Source organism: Lontra canadensis, unplaced genomic scaffold (assembly GCF_010015895.1).
Source record: "Lontra canadensis isolate GAN:19392208 unplaced genomic scaffold, GSC_riverotter_1.0 scaffold78, whole genome shotgun sequence".
Classification (NCBI taxonomy): Eukaryota; Metazoa; Chordata; class Mammalia; order Carnivora; family Mustelidae; genus Lontra; species Lontra canadensis.
The window spans coordinates 5,193,888-5,210,160 of record NW_022631072.1 but is presented as its reverse complement, the minus strand read 5'-3'; the positions used below and the strand labels follow the sequence as shown (position 1 = coordinate 5,210,160).

At 39.1% G+C, this 16,273-nt stretch overlaps 1 protein-coding gene across 1 annotated transcript in view; it reads left to right on the top strand.

Moving 5' to 3' along the window:
- The window catches only part of TTC27 (tetratricopeptide repeat domain 27), a 169,858-nt gene that overhangs the window by 90,127 nt on the left and 63,458 nt on the right, over positions 1-16,273 (top strand). The window contains exon 12 of the mRNA XM_032881906.1: positions 3,962-4,084. Within this exon, the coding sequence (XP_032737797.1) occupies positions 3,962-4,084 (123 nt within the window). The remainder of the gene's footprint in view (positions 1-3,961; positions 4,085-16,273) is intronic.

Below are 16,273 nucleotides of genomic sequence, written 5' to 3'. Positions count from 1 at the left end.
GTTGTTGACAAAAACAACTTAAAGCATTTGTTTCTTGCTCTATCTGGTGAGATAACCCTTGACTACCTTTCTTTTTCTGAGATATGAGAATACCTAGTGTAGCTCCTAAGGCTCCATACTGGGATAGAGATTCAGGCCCCTGTGTTACGGGTGTGGCCTCCCTATTTTGTAAACTTTCTGGTCCTGAAGGCAACTTAGATACCAGGTCCAGTTTCTTAGTATTACTGAGAAGAAAACTGAGGCCCAGTGCAATTAACGACACTTTTCCAATGTTGATCACATAGCTGTTCGTGAAGTAGATCTCTGGTTTCCCAATTTTTAGTCTAGTTTCCCTCCTTTCCTTATCTCTTCATTGAGTTGTAATTATGTCAGCTAATGACAACCAGCTTTGACTGCATACTTAGTATGACGCATGCATTTTGTTGTGCATTTTGCACACATTATCTTATTTTATTGCAACAATTGTGTGAAATATCCCCATTTTATAGTTGAGGAAGTTGTGATACTGAGAGGTTAAGTGGAGTGAAATGGTGACAGGCAGAAATTTCTAGATGATTTAGTAACTATTGTCATTTCAGCCAGCTTCCTGTCCTCTCTCTCGTGGAGTACACACCTAGGTAGTGATTTAGAATTATATATGCCAACCCACCGTTCAATGACTCTGAATCCCCATTGTTACATTTCTTTGTTAGATTTCTTTGAGTATGTCATTTTCTTTTTCTTTTTTTTTTTTTTAAGATTTTATTTATTTATTTATTTGACAGAGAGAGAGATCACAAGAAGGCAGAGCAGCAGGCAGAGAGAGAGGGGGAAGCAGGCTCCCTGCTGAGCAGATAGCCCGATGTCGGGCTCAATCCCAGGACCCTGAGATCATGACCTGAGCGGAAGGCAGAGGCTTACCCCACTGAGCCACCCAGGCGCCCTGAGTATGTCATATTCTTAAGCATAGAGTAAAGTAGGGGATTTATTATACATTGGAATTCACTTTATTGAAGGAGTCTCAATATAACAGGCAAATGAAAAGCTTTGTTATATTATCTCAAAAGGACTACCTTTATCAAGAAGGTGTTAACAGCTGGAACTTTTTGGTATGTTTTTGACCCTGATCTATGAAATTAAGTGCCTTGTCCTGTGTGGTTTGTGATGGATCAGCATCTCAGATTCTGAGCTATTATTATGACAAACATGTATGTTGAGGGTATAGCTTTCAGTCTATCTCTGAACAGAAGCATTAGGAAAATTAAATACTATTCAAATAGAATTTAGGCAAAATGTTTATCTGTTTAGGAAGCTGTGGATTTTAGGATCTTTAGGCAGTTAGATAAACATCCTCTTTCATTAACAATTTAAATTGTTTGTTTCTTTCATTATAGGGAATGACCATATCTTTATGTATTATTTTTAAAGATAAAAATAGGAGTGTAGTAGCGTAATTTATCATAAAAAGAGAATACCTCTAGCTAGCCCTAATATCATAGATGCCATAACTTTCCTCATCTATTAAATGAAAAGATTAAACTACTTACCATGTGAGCACTAAGGTTTATTCCAGCTCCCATGTGCTATGTTCAGTTTTTTAAAATGTACAAATAACTTAAAATACCAAATACCCCCAGAGCCATGGCATACTGAAGAAGTAGATCATTCCCTTAATTTATTTTTAAAAAAATATACTAGCTTATAACTTTCAGATATATTTTGTTTTACTTTCTAATTTTGTCAACCTAGATTTTCCATATCCTTTGGCTTCTTATCTCTTAAATATGTATTGAATTTTGAAAGAGCAGTAAAATTTAACAGAAAACAATGCATTCTCCACTAATATAAAATGCTTTCTCCATGCATTCTCCATGCATTATACAAGAACTTTACCTACTTTTTTTTTTTTGAAGTAAGCTCTTCACCCAGTGTGGGGCTTGAACTCATGACCCTGAGATCAAGAGTCACATGCTCTACTGACTGAGCCAGCCAACCACTCTGAACCTCACTTTTTAAACCTTTCTAGTATTTTTTCCATTCCTGCAGGATGGACCACTTATAAACCATAGTATATTTACTTTTTTTTTTTTTTTAAGATTTTACTTATTTATTTGACAGATAGAGATCATAAGTAGGCAGAGAGGCAGGCAGAGAGAGAGGAGAAAGCAGGCTCCCCACTGAGCAGAGCCCCGATGCGGGGCTCAATCCCAGGTCTCCGGGATCATGACCTGAGCTGAAGGCAGAGGCTTTAACCCACTGAGCCACCCAGGCGCCCCATATATTTACTTTTTAATAGTTTAACTTTCAGTAACCTTACCACAACTTGCCCCCTTTTTTATCTGCCAAGGCTGGGAAATAAAGTAGTTAAGTTTTTTGGAATGTATTCTAAATAAATCCAGGTAGATCTGAGTGGGAAGACCCAGAGATGCTTTCATGAATAAAGTACACAAGTGCTAATGTATAGATTTCTATCATTTATGTCAACTGCTTAGAGTTTTTATTATTTGTTTGAGTTCAATCTCATTTTTTCCCAGTTTGAGATATAACTGGCATATAACATTGTATTAATTTTATGTGTACAACATAATAGTTTGATATATCTGTATATTGTGAAATGGTCACCACAATGAGTTTAGTTAATATCCATCTCCTCACATAATTACAGATTTTTTTCTTGTGATGAGAATTTTTAAGATCTATGTTCTTAGCATCTTTAAGTATATAATTCAGTATTATTAACTGTAGTCATCAGGCTGTACATTATATCCTCAGAACTTTCTTATGATAGGAAATTTATATTTTTTGACCATCTTCACGCATTTCTCTTACTACTACCCCTCAACCTCTGACAGCCACTCTGTTTCTTGAGTTTGACTTTTTTAGATTCCTCATGTAAGTCAGATCATACTCTGTTTTTCTCCATCTAATTTATTTCACTTAGCATAAGCCTACCAGGTCCATCTGTATTGTCACAGATGGTAAGATTTCATTCTCTTTTATGGCTGAGTAATACTCGTGTGTGTGTGTGTGTGTGTGTGTGTGTGTGTGTGTGTGTGTTGCGTGTTGTGTGTATGCACAGACTACAGTTTCTTTATCCATTCATCCTTTGGTGGATACTTAGGCTGCTTCCACGTCTCAGTTATTGTAAATAATGCTATAACGAACATGGGATTGAAGATATTTTTTCAAGTGAATATTTTCATTTTGAATAAATGCCCAGAAGTGGAATTGCTGGATCACTCAGTAGTTCTATTTTTAATTTTTTGAGGACCTTCCATACTGTTTTCCATGGTGGCTGCACCAGCTGACATTCGCACCAACAGTGCACGAGGGTTCCCTTTTCTCCACGTCCCCACCAACACTTATCTTTTTGATACCAGGCATTCTAACTAGAGTTTTTAAAGTTGATTTATTGCATCTCAGCTTTACAATTCAGAGATGGTCACAGAATCTGCAGGTAAGAAAGAAATGCTGACTTTCTTTGTCTTTTAAGTTCTTCTGAGTTCTTAGGAAAAAATTGATACATTGAGCGTTTTGAAAAGTTCCTATATTAGAGTTTTTTTTAATTCCTTACCCCATATAAGGAAACTTGCTAAAGTAAAGGTAAAGATTGAATCCTTGCAAATTTCTAATTAGTTGAGGTCAAATTGTAGAAATGATGTGTTTATTACAGTAAGCAGACCCTTAAAATGGCAGGTTAGCACACCCACAAGTGAAACAGGAATTTCTTTACATAAAGAAATGTTCAGGGGCGCCTGGGTGGCTCAGAGGGTTAAAGCCTCTGCCTTCGGCTCAGGTCATGATCCCAGGGTCCTGGGATCGAGCCCCGCATCAGGCTCTCTGCTCAGCAGGGAGCCTGCTTTCTCTCTCTCTCTCTCTGCCTGCCTCTCTGCCTACTTGTGATCTCTGTCTGTCAAATAAATAAATAAATTCTTAAAAAAAAAAAAAAGAAATGTTCATTATTTTAACTTGATTCTTCTAGCGCCAACTTGCAAGTTTTCTCTTTGAACTGGGATGCACGAGTTCAGCCCTTCAGATATTCGAGAAGCTAGAAATGTGGGAGGATGTTGTCATTTGTTACGAGAGAGCTGGGCAGCACGGGAAGGTATGTAATAGGAATACTCTGAGCACTGATAAGAGCCTTCTATTTTGGGGCATCTCTCTCGCTTGCTGTTTTTCTAAGCCCACTTTTGCTGGTAGTTCACTTACTTTCTCTTTTTTTCACTTTTTCCACCAGAAATCTTTTTAATGTTTTCTCTGATTTTTGTTGGGGCAAATAATTTTATGAGTATACGTGTACTTGTAAAGGTAAAAGAGAAAAGCAGGCCCAAACTGATATGATGTATGTTGTTTGGGGATGAATAATGGCAGTGTTAAAGACTCTGTATTTTGATCTCTTTCCTTTGCTAATAACTCTGTTCCTGAGGACAATTTCAACGTGAAATATTATGAATGATTTTAAGCATCACTGGGTTGCCTGATGATCAGAGTTTGTGGGGCTGAAGGGAGGGTTACCTGGGAGGGAGAGCAGTTGGGTGGGCCTTTAGAAGGAAATCTCAAGGGTGTGGCCCCCCACCCTCCTTAGGGCAGAAGAGTTGTCAAGTGTGTAATGCATATTTAATTCCACCCTTAAATTGGCTCAAGAGGAAAAATGTTGCAATATTTATATCTGTTATTAATTTGTTGGTTTTTTTCCCCATCATAAATGAAAAAATTTTTCAAAGAATAAGGAGTTCTGCCTTGTGAGTGTCTGTTGAAACTGACACATTGAAGTCATATGTTAATTTTGGATTAAATTTTGAAATGACTCAATTTCTATCATAAGTGTAGTACACAAGCAGAGTAAAACCCACACATTGGCTCATTTATTTCTATAGTCAACTTTTTACCATCGCCCTAAAAAAAAAAAGAAATAGTGGTACAAGTACATGTGTGTCTGTTTTTGAAATACCTTCCTAAGTATGTCTTATTTTAGACCAGTAGTAAAAGTTACATTCCTTTCACTAATCACTTATGGCAGTGAAGGTTTGCATTGTATTAGGAGAAGCCAGCATGGGAATAAAGTTTTACTGTAGAAGATTATAGAATTTTAATATTTTCATCCCGGGAAAGAACTCCGTAATCATCTGTTCCAGCTCCCTCCGTTTGGCAGTAAGGACAGGCATCTCTAGAGATTTGCCTCAGGTCACAAAGCCAGTTCCTGATTATTAGCTCCAGAGGCCCCTTGCTAGCCTTGCCACGTGCTAGCTTTGTGGTATTGGGCAACTTACCCCTGCCTGCCCCGCTCTCCCCATGACTCAGTTTCCTCATCTACCTCTCTACAGGTTTTCATTTTGTAACATCTGTCAAGTAGGTAGAATGGTCCTTTCCTCACAGCGTTCCACGTGTGTTGGCTGCTCTCACTGCTGTGACTCTAAGATACATTTTTTTCACTCTGAATTTGGAATGTGTCTCACACTTGATGGTATCTTCCAATTGCTGACTGTCAGGTGGCCATGTGGACCGGGTGTCATTGCCTGTGCTTATCCACACTTAGTCCCAGTTCTGTTTAGTGTCGTTGTTTCAACAGTTATGTACCTGGTATCATTGCTACATATGGTAGATATAATTGCCATTTAGAATATCTTCATGAAAGATTTTATTATGATTTGGCATTGTAACAAAAAAGTCACTGAATACACAGAAAAGGACAGAAACAAAGTAGAGATATGTAAATTTGTATTTGTGAAGTAAGCATTTGTCTTTAGGGAAATCATCACAATTTCATTTGCTTTTCTTCAAAAATAACAACTAAGTGCTTTATGGGAGCCAAGAAAGGACACCCCTAGTAGATGAAGCTGTGTTTTGTAGAGAGATGTGTGTGTGTGTGTGTGTGTGTGTATGTATATATATATGTGTGTATATATATATATACACACATATATAAAAAAAGGTTGCCATTTAAAATGTCAAGCAATGTATTAAAGGCAGGAAAAATTACCAGACTTTCAGATTAGAATTTAAAAATATCAAAGCAACAAGATGCTGATGTGATTCATTCAAGGCATTATGTCATCATTTATTTGAAAACATTTTTTTCTTTATTAGTTAGAAGTTTGTCTCATGATTGATAGTGTCCCAAATTTGATGAAATATAGTATTATGTTTCTTTGAGGATTTAATTTTTTTTTTTTTTTTTTTTTTTTTAGTGTCTGTAAGCTTGGCACTAAAGCAGGATTCAGCTGCTTAACAAAGGAATAAGTGGGTGAATGACTGTCTTGATTTTCAGTCTGATGTGTTTCCCATTGTGGCGTTCTTCACTATGCTAGTCCTTTACACTGGTCACTAAATAAATGCACTATATATAAGATTATAGTAGTTTTGGAAAAAGTGATTTTTGAAATAATTAAGTTGTTGAATTCCCAAGCTCCCAAACATGTCTTGAAATATTAAATTTATGTAATTATTTTTAGAAAGTGTGGAAAGCTGAGATTTTCTCTAATTGCAGAAGAAAAAAGTAAGGAATCGATCCCTTTCAAAGAATAGATTTGACTCTGTCCTCTAAAGTAGTTGTAGTATTCCTGTTTTTTTAATTGGCACATGATCTTCTAAGCATTGTCTTATGAAAATGATTAATTTCCATGTTTCTAATTATTCTAGAAAATTTTCTTATCTTAATTTTTAGGAATGTGTAGTCATTTACCTAGTCTTAAAGTCTTTTGTGAGTTTCAGCCAAACATCCCCCCAATTTTTTATTTTAAGGGTTGATTAAGCATTTCATTTATCACATAAAAGACTTCCCTTACCTGTTATTCTTATGCTATATTTGCAGATTAGTTTAACCAGAGACCCTAAAAAGTTTTGCTTCAAGCTGAAAGCAAGTGTTTTATTTCTAAAACAGCTGAGATTCTTTTAGTATTTGGTCATGTGCCAGTAGTTGTCACCACATTTGATTTAACTAGAAGTTTGCGAAATTTTAATCCTTGCATTTAGTGGTTAATGGCATAATTTATTTTTAAGAGGCAAATTCAAGAAAGTATCTAATTCTAATTAACGTGTTCTGGTGCTTGCACCCTATTACTGTAGGGTCTCAGACTTTCTAATTTCGTTGCTACTTAACAGAAATTCTCATTATTTAATGACCATTGGCAAAATAGCTTCGATTAATTTTGCTTGACCTTGGGATCAGAACTGGTTCTCATCTGTTAGCATTTAGTTTTTTAAAGTTGTCTGGCACACTTCTAGCACTTTCCCCAAGCCTATGGACAAATTCTTGTTTTGATGCACAAATTTGGTCCCCAAATGAAAGACAAAGATTGAGCTGGTATGAACTGCCTGCGGGAGGTAGGCATGAAGGGAGTGGAATGGTGAGGGGGAGGACCTCTCTTTTTTTTCTCTTATTCCTAGCAAACAAGCTTACCTGAGATTACATAGCTTTATCTTTTATTTTGCTGTGTTTGCAGATCATTGTAGCCATTAGCTCTTTAAAATTTTTCCTTTACGTTAAAGTAAATGTTTTATTTGTAAAACAGTTGAGATTCTTTTAGCAGTTGGTTTGGGTTTTGGGGGGAGGTGGGAGGGAGGTTTCTTTTTTCTTTTTTCTTTTTTTTTTTTTTTAAGATTTTATTATTAATTTGACAGAGAGAGACAGCGAGAGAGGGAACACAAGCAGGGGGAGCAGTAGAGGGAGAAGCAGGCTTCCCGCCGAGCAGGGAGCCTGATGTGGAGCTGGATCCCAGGAGACCTGAGCTGAAGGTAGATGCTTAATGACTGAGCCACTCAGGCACCCTGGTTTCCTTTTTTTTTTTTTTTTAATTAATTTATTTTAGAGAGAGCAATAGCATATAAGCTGGGGGGAGGGATAGGGGGAGAGGGAGAGAGAGAAATTCTCAAGCAGACTCCTCGAGGAGCATGGAGCCTGACTCAGACTCCATCCCAGGACCCTGAGATCATGACCTGAGCCGAAACTACGAGTCAAATGCTCAACTGATCGACTGAGCCATCCGGGCACCTCGGTGAAGGGTCCTTCTAAATTAGTTTCTTTATGTGATGTAAAAGATTTCCCACACTATTTTCCCACACTGCAGTCAGAGTGATCCTCCTGAAAAATAAATCTGATCTGGTCTTTCCCACTCTTCAGTAACTCCCTTTGTCTCCAGGATTAAGCTCTTTAGCGTGGATGGTTTACAGACCACTGGATGATCTGACTCCTGCTTACGCTGCTAACTGCATTATCCCCTTACTCTTTTATCTCTGCTTCATCCCCCTTAGTACTTGCTCATTGACGTTGTGTCAAATTTCCACGAGATTGAAACTACTTATAATTTCTTGACTTTGCAGCATTGCTTCTCCTCAGGACCTTTGTATGTGCTATTGCCTGTCCAGAACTTGTCCTACAGCTCACTCCTACTTATTCTTCAAGTTTTTCTTTGGTGATTACTTTCCATAGTGACCTTTCCCGGCTACCTCCCTCTCAGATTTGGGGTGTTTCCCTGTGCTCCTGTGGCACCCAAACTACTGTGATGTCCCATTTGCTGACTTACTTCACTTAATAAACTGTAAGCTATTTTATATAGTATATAAGCTATAGTACTTACAGAGGTCTCCCTACCACGTAGCACAGGCATGGCACATGGTAAGTCTTCAAAATATTTGCTAAATGACCTGTAGTCTTTCATTTTGAATAGGTATTGCACTGAAGCAAATCTCCAAGTAGATACCCCCTTTGCACTTTATATATGACAAAAGAAACTTCTCCAACTCCTGCCATGTATTCTCTAAAAACAAATTAAGAGATCTCTCCCCTCCCATTTTAATCTTTTACTCTAATAATCTCTTTAGTGTAACAACATACAAAGTCTGAATTGTTTTTACCACTTTACTAATTAGCCTTAGTAAGTGGCACATTTTGAAATCGGAGCTTAGACCTTCATTTTCTCTTAAACTTACACTCTTTTCTCCATACCTGCCTCTCACTGGGGCTGTTGTTCATCCCTTGGAAATGAGATGTTCGAGGGGCGCCTGGGTGGCGCGTCAGTTGAGTGGCGGACTCCTGGTATCAGCTCAGGTCTTGCTCTCAGGGTTGTTAGACTGGGCCCCTCTTTGGGCTCCGTGCTCAGTGCAGAGTCTGCTTGAGATTCTCTTCCCCTCTCCCTCTGCACCCCCCCCCCCACTAATATGCACACATTCTCTCTCTCACTCAATAAATCTTAAAAAAAAAAAGAAATTAGATGTTCAGTTTTTAAGCCAAAACCTGTTGTTGTGCCCACTTGAATGAGAAAAAGAGGCAAAATATACTCTGTCACTGGGTCATGCAACTAGGAGATGAGCAGCTAATTGGATAACTAGGCCTGTTTTTAATTATTCTGTTTTATCTTGGACCTGGAGTATATATGTTGGCAAGTTCCCTTTGGAAAATCAAGCCAGAACGTGGTGTTGTCAGACACATAAATGTAAAAAGCAATTAGTGAGCCCTTGGCTCAGTGAGAGAGTAGATAGGACCAGGCACCGCCTCACAGAAGAAGGTTACTGGGGGGCGAATTACTGGGGTGGGATAAAGGGTTCTGCACTTTTCACCTCTCATTTACTGCTTATAGGACCAGAATTTAGATGAGGAGCCAACTGCCATTCTGCTAGGAGAGGGAATCTTAAGCAGACTCCACACCCAGTGCGGAGTTTGATCTCCCGACCCTGAGATCATGACCTGAGCGGAAATCAAAGAGTCGGACGCTTAACCCACTGAGCCACCTAGGCGCCCCTATTCTGCCTGTCTTTGGGAGCCAGCCTCTATAATTGCAAACATCAGGATGCATTTTTGCTCGGCCACTGGGGAGAAGACTGGAATAAATGACACCCAAAATTGTTTGAGTTGTATGCACACAATCACACAAACACACTTTTTAAAACCTAAAGCTGTTGTCAAGTGGCCAGATCTGACTACTAGAGGGACCTTAAATTCTTAGCCTGCCTTTTTTTCCATCCTCTCGGAACAAGCCCCTAGCCATTCAGCCTGATGCTGTCATTTCTGCAGTCCTCAAAGACACTCATTGTAGTTAGCACCGTATCTGGGTCTAGAGCTCATTTCCTGCCTCCACTTTTTGCCAGGAGGGCTCCTTCTGGTTGCTGCTCATAGTCCCTCTCTACTGAGCAGACGTCACATCAGATGAAGGCCAGGCCACTCTTGTCACACATTCTAGTTATTAATGACTTTCGCTCATTTACAAAATCAGGGCATACATCACAGCCAACAAGGGCACTTGGTTTTGATGATTGCTCTGACCGGAGGATGAATACTTTTCCTGAACTGTTTTCTCTCCCTTTTCACCAGAGATTGAACTTCATTTTTACACATATCGGTAAAAAAAAGTTGTTTCTCAATGTTCTTAGTCCTAACAAGTCATTTCCTAGGTGCGACCATTTCCTAGGTATGACCACTTGGGTTATAAGGGCTGTGAAATTCAGGTTCTGCTGTATGACCTCTCTGTTCACTAGAACTAACTTGTTGTTAGGTATGTCCTGTCTTAGTCATCCTCAGTATTGATGTCAGCTGGGTCATGTCCCCTGAAGGAGTTCTCCCTCTATTCCCAATGGGAAGAATGTTTTGTCTTTAGAATCTGAAGATCCTTAGGAAACACGAGTAGCCCTTTGTGACTTTAGTGTGATTTTCAGTTGAATTTATCCAACATTTATAGAGTACCTGCTGTGTGCTCAGCAGTGGTATACCAAAGAGAAGTAAGGGACAGAACTTACCTCCAAGGAGCTTATAACCTGATACTACAGATCCACATGAATAGAATATTTTAGTATAATAGAGCAGGTGCTAAGAGGGCATTATGTCCAGGTTCCACATTCTATCTGGCCATCATATTGAGAGCTAAATATTTCTCCCTCTGCTGTCCTTCTCTAAAGCAGTAGTCCACTCAGTTTGTATCTTGTACAGATTTTTTCTCTGAGATCTCTAGGATCTCCTCCCATGATTCTCTCCACACTTTCATAAAAAAAACTGATGTTTAGTTAAAATTAGCTTATGTGGAAAAATTTAACTTTAACTTTGTAGTGATCAGAAGCTTTCCCCTTTGACCTCACTTCCTCTAGTCCTCTTGACTCAGATACATAATCACTCCACTCAGCAGTTGACAACAGCATTTCTTCTGTGGGAGGAACTATACACAGTCGACCAACGTGACTATTTACAGAAAATTGTAATATCCCTAGAAGCTGTTTCTGTTTACTTCTGTCTTTCTAGCAGTGAAACCTCAGGCATCTTACTTTCTAATCTGGTTTTCCAATGGAGAGAGTTGAGGAAAAACACAAACATTCGCTTAGGGCTTACTGTGCGCCGGACAAAAAGTTAGGGGGTTTCACACCTCATTCTTGTAGGTGAGGCACAAATGAAGAACTCTCAAGATATTAGTTACCTTGCTCAGAGTCCTACGTTTATGAGCAGTGCTCGCGTTTGGACTGCCTTTCTGACTAATGGCCCCTATATGCTCGCAGGGCAGGAGAACGCGCACTTGCTGTCCGCTAAAGGTGGAAGGTTAATACCCTAAATCTGACATTGCTAGAAGTATTTTGTTTGGCTTCTCTTAAAGAATCAAACAATGTGGAAACACGAGGCCACGTTCCCACATTATTGTACTACGTGGGTGGAGTTCAGCAGTGGCTCCATTTTTTATGGGCTCACTCCCCAGCCTGCTTCATAATCTCAAAAACTGGCAAGAATCTCTGGGCATTTGAGTGTGGCACCCTTGCTCTAAGCAGCGTGGCTTACCAGTGCCATTATCAGGAGGGGGAGTGTGAATTCAGCCGTAACTATAGGTTCTCCTGAAGCCTCAGCTGATGTCATTTTATACTGAGATTCACTTGGTGTAGTTATTGCCACAAAATTGTATTAAGAATAATAATTAGTTATGATTAGAATAATAATTAGAATAATAATCAGTTACAGAATAAAGCAGATTGTTGTAACAGCCTAGATATGTGTGTATATTTGGGTAGAGAAATAGTCTTCTGGGTTTGCAGCTAACAGGATTCCCACAAGCAACCCAGTTTAATTGTAGCCAGTTGCCCATTTATGTATGCCTTTTTGTGTTTGGGAATGTAGTTTTATTCTTTTTTTTTTTTAAGATTTTATTTATTTATTTGACAGACAAAGATCACAAGTAGGCAGAGAGGAAGGCAGAGAAAGAGGGGGGAGCAGGCTCCCCGCCAAGCACAGAGCCCGATGTGGGGCTCGATCCCAGGACCCCAAGATCATGACCTGAGCTGAAAGTAGAGGCTTTAACCCACTGAGCCATGCAGGGGCCCCTCCTTTTTTTTTTTTAAAGACTTTATTTACTTATTTGACACAGAGAGAGAGAGATCACAGGTAGGAAGAGAGAGAAGGGGGAAGCACGCTCCCCACTGAGCAGAGAGCCCAATGTGGGGCTCAATCCCAGGACCCTGAGATTGTGACCTGAGCTTAACCCACTGAGCCACCCAAGTGCCCCCCACCCTTTTTAAGTAGGCTCTAGCATGGGGCCTGAACTCACAACCCTGAGATCAAGACCTGAGCAGAAATCAAGAGTCAGACGCTTAACTGACTGAGCCATTCAGGCACCCAGTTTTATCCTTTTTAATAGATCTTTAGATGACAAATTTCTTGTAGTCTATAAAAACGTGCATCTCTATTTTCCCATAGGGAAGTAGCAGCCCATAACCAGGAATACCAAACCTTTTGCATTCTGTGAAGATTTCTGGCCACCTACATTCTGATATTGCACAAAGGATGTTATAAACCCTTGTGCTTTATTTATGTTCACTGGGCATATCTTTTATAGTTTTTTTATTTGATAATAAATTCTGTAAACTGAGTGGCTAAGTGGAGGGAGGAGGAGCATATAGAGCATTTTGGAGAGGCTTGTATGACTATATACTTTCCTCTCAGAACTGCCTTTGCTGTGTCCCACAGATTTTGAACAGTTGTGTTTTCATTTTCATTTGATTCCATGAATTTTTTCTGTTCTTCTTTAATTTCCTGGTTGGCCCATTTTTTCTTTAGTAGGATGATCCCAATCTTTTGGTACCATTGAGACCTGATTTGTGACCCAGGATGTGATCTATTCTGGAGAATGTTCCATGTGCACTAAAGAAGAATGTGTTTTCTGTTGCTTTGGGATGGAATGATGTGAATATATCTGTGATGTCCATCTGGTCCAGTGTGTCATTTAAGGCCTTTATTTCCTTGTTGATCTTTTGCTTGGATGATCTGTCCGTTTCAGTGAGGGGGCTGTTAAAGTCCCCTACTATTATTGTATTATTGTCGACATGTTTCTTTCATTTTGTTATTAATTGGTTTATATAGTTGGCTGCTCCTATGTTAGGGGCATAGATATTTAAAATTGTTAGATCTTCTTGTTGGACAGACCCTTTGAGTATGATACAGTGTCCTTTTTCATTTCTTATTATAGTCTTTGGCTTAAAATCTAATTGATCTGATATAAGGATTGCCACCCCAGCTTTGTTTTGATGTCCATTAGCATGGTAAATTGTTTTCCACCCCTTCACTTTAAATCTGGAGGTGTCTTTGCCTCTAAAATGAGTTTCTTGTAGACAGCATATTGATGGGTTCTGTGTTTTTATCCATTCTGATATCCTGTGACTTTTGATTGGGGCATTTAGCCCATTTACACTCAGGGTAACTATTGAAAGATATAAATTGAGTGCCATCGTATTGTCTGTAAGGTGAGTGTTACTGTATTTGTCTCTGTTCCTTTCTGGTCTACTACTTTTATGCTCTCTCTTTGATTAGAGGACCCTTTTCTGTATTTCCTGTAGGGCTGGTTTGGTGTTTGCAAATTTTTAATTTTTGTTTGTCCTGGAAGCTTTTTATCTCTCCTTCACCTTCTGTTTTCAGTGTTAACCTAGCTGGATATAGTATTCTTGGCTGCATATTTTTCTCATTTAGAGCTCTGAATATATCATGCCAGTTCTTTCTGGCCTGCCAGGTCTCTGTGAATAGGTCTGCTGCCAATCTAATATTTCTACCATTGTATGTTACAGACTTCTTGTCCCGAGTTGCTTTCAGGATTTTCTCTTTGTCACTTAGACTAGTAAGTTTTACTATTAGATGACAGGGTATGAACCTATTTTTATTGATTTGGAGGGGGGTTTTCTGTGCCTCTTGGATTTTGATGCTTGTTCCCTTTGCCATATTAGGGGAATTCTCTATTATAATTTGCTCTAATGTACGTTTTGCCCCTCTCTCTCTTTCTTCTTCTTCTGGAATCCCAATTATTCTAATATCATTTCGTCTTATGGTATCACTTACCTCTCGAATTCTCCCCTCGTGGTCCAGTAGTTGTCTCTTTTTTGCGTAGCTTTTTTATTCCCCGTCATTTGGTCTTCTATATCACTCATTCTCTCTTCTGCCACATTTATCCTAGTAGTAAGAGCCTCCATTCTTGATTGTACTTCATTAATTCCTTTTTTGATTTTAGCTTGGTTAGATTTTAGTTCTTTTATTTCTCCAGAAGGGGATTTTATTTCTCCAGAGTTTCTCTAATATCCTCCGTATCTTTTTCGAGCCCAGCTAGCACCTTGAGAATCGTCATTCTGAACTCTAGATCTGACGTATTACCAATGTCTGTATTGATTAGGTCCCTAGCCTTCAGTACTGCCTCTTGTTCTTTATTTTGTGGTGAGTTTTTCTGCCTTGTCATTTTATCCAGATAAGAATATATGAACGAGAGAGTAAAATACTAAAAGGGTGGCAAAGACCCCAGAGCAATGTATGCTAACCAAATCAGAAGAGACCCCAAACTGGGGGGAGAAAAAAGGGGGTACAAAATAAAAAAATCCATATATATATTATATATATAATATATATGTAATAATTAATATAATATAATATAATAATACATAATTATATGTATATGAATGGTGAGTAGAACAGAGCCACCTACTTGATTTTGGGTATATTTTGGTCTCTTAGAAGAAACTACCTCCCAAAATTTTAAAGAAAGAAAAACTTATATATATACAAAAATAAGGGTAAACACACTGAAGGGATGGAATATGACTGACTATAAATGAAAATTTAAAAAAAATTTCTAAAAAAAGAATTAATAAGATATGTTTGGAAAAAGAAAGAAGAAAAACAAAAGTGGGAGAGAATGTGCTCAGGCTGGAGACTAGAACAAAGCTGTGTGCTAGATTTAGGGTATATTTTGATCTATTAGGAGAAACTGTCTCCCAAAATTTTTAAGGAGAAAAACTCTATATGTATTCAAAAAAATAAGGTTAAATACAATGAAGGATAAAATATGACTATAATCATGAAGGTTTAAAAAGATTTTTTTAAAGAAAAGTATTGTTAAGATAAACTAGTTACAAAAATGTTAAAAGAGGAAAGAGGAAAAGTTTAAAAAATTAGAATAAGAGGGGCACCTGGGTGGCTCAGTGGGTTAAGCCGCTACTTTCAGCTCAGGTCATGATCTCAGGGTCCTGGGATCGAGTCCCACATAGGGCTCTCTGCTTCGCAGGGAGCCTGTTTCCTCCTCTCTCTCTGCTTGCCTCTCTGTCCACTGTGATCTCTCTGTGTCAAATAAATAAAATCTTTAAAAAAAAATTAGAATAAGAAAAAAATAAAATTAAAAAAATTTAATTTAACTTTGCAAGACTAAAGGATCATGGGGAGAAAGCCATGAATTCCATGCTTTGCTTTACCCTCCTCTGGAATTCCACTGTTCTCCTTGATCAGTGAATTTGGTCTTGGCTGATTGTTCTTGCTGATCATCTAGGGGAGGGGCCTGTTGTTGTGATTCTCAGATGTCTTTGCCTGAGGTGGAATTGCGCTGCCCTTGCCAGGGGCTGGCTAAGTAATCTGCTCAAGTTAGCTCTCAGGACTTTTTGTTCCCGGAACTCTTTCCTTAGAACTCTGGAAGTCGCGAATACAAATGAAAGCCTCCCAGTCTCCAGCCTGGAGGAGCCAAGAGCTCGGGGTGTGGGGGGCCCTCCCCGGTACGCCCTTGGAGAAAAGTGCTCAATCACTTCTGTCTCCCTGGTCTCCGGCTGCACTCCGAGCTCACCCGGCCTGTGACCGAGCGTTTATGTCTCTGGCACACAGCCCCATTTGGAGTCTCCAAACCCAGCTGATCTGCCACTCGGCTCTTCCAGGGGGGTCTCCCCAGATCTGTCACTTGTGGGGTCTCTGCTCAAAGAGCAGTGGACCAACTGTGCCTTGGATCACAGTTTAAGGTAACCCCAAGCTGAGAGCTCGCTCTTTGGCTCTGTCTCTGTAGCCGGCTTCCCTGCTCTGATACCTGCGAGCTCTGCT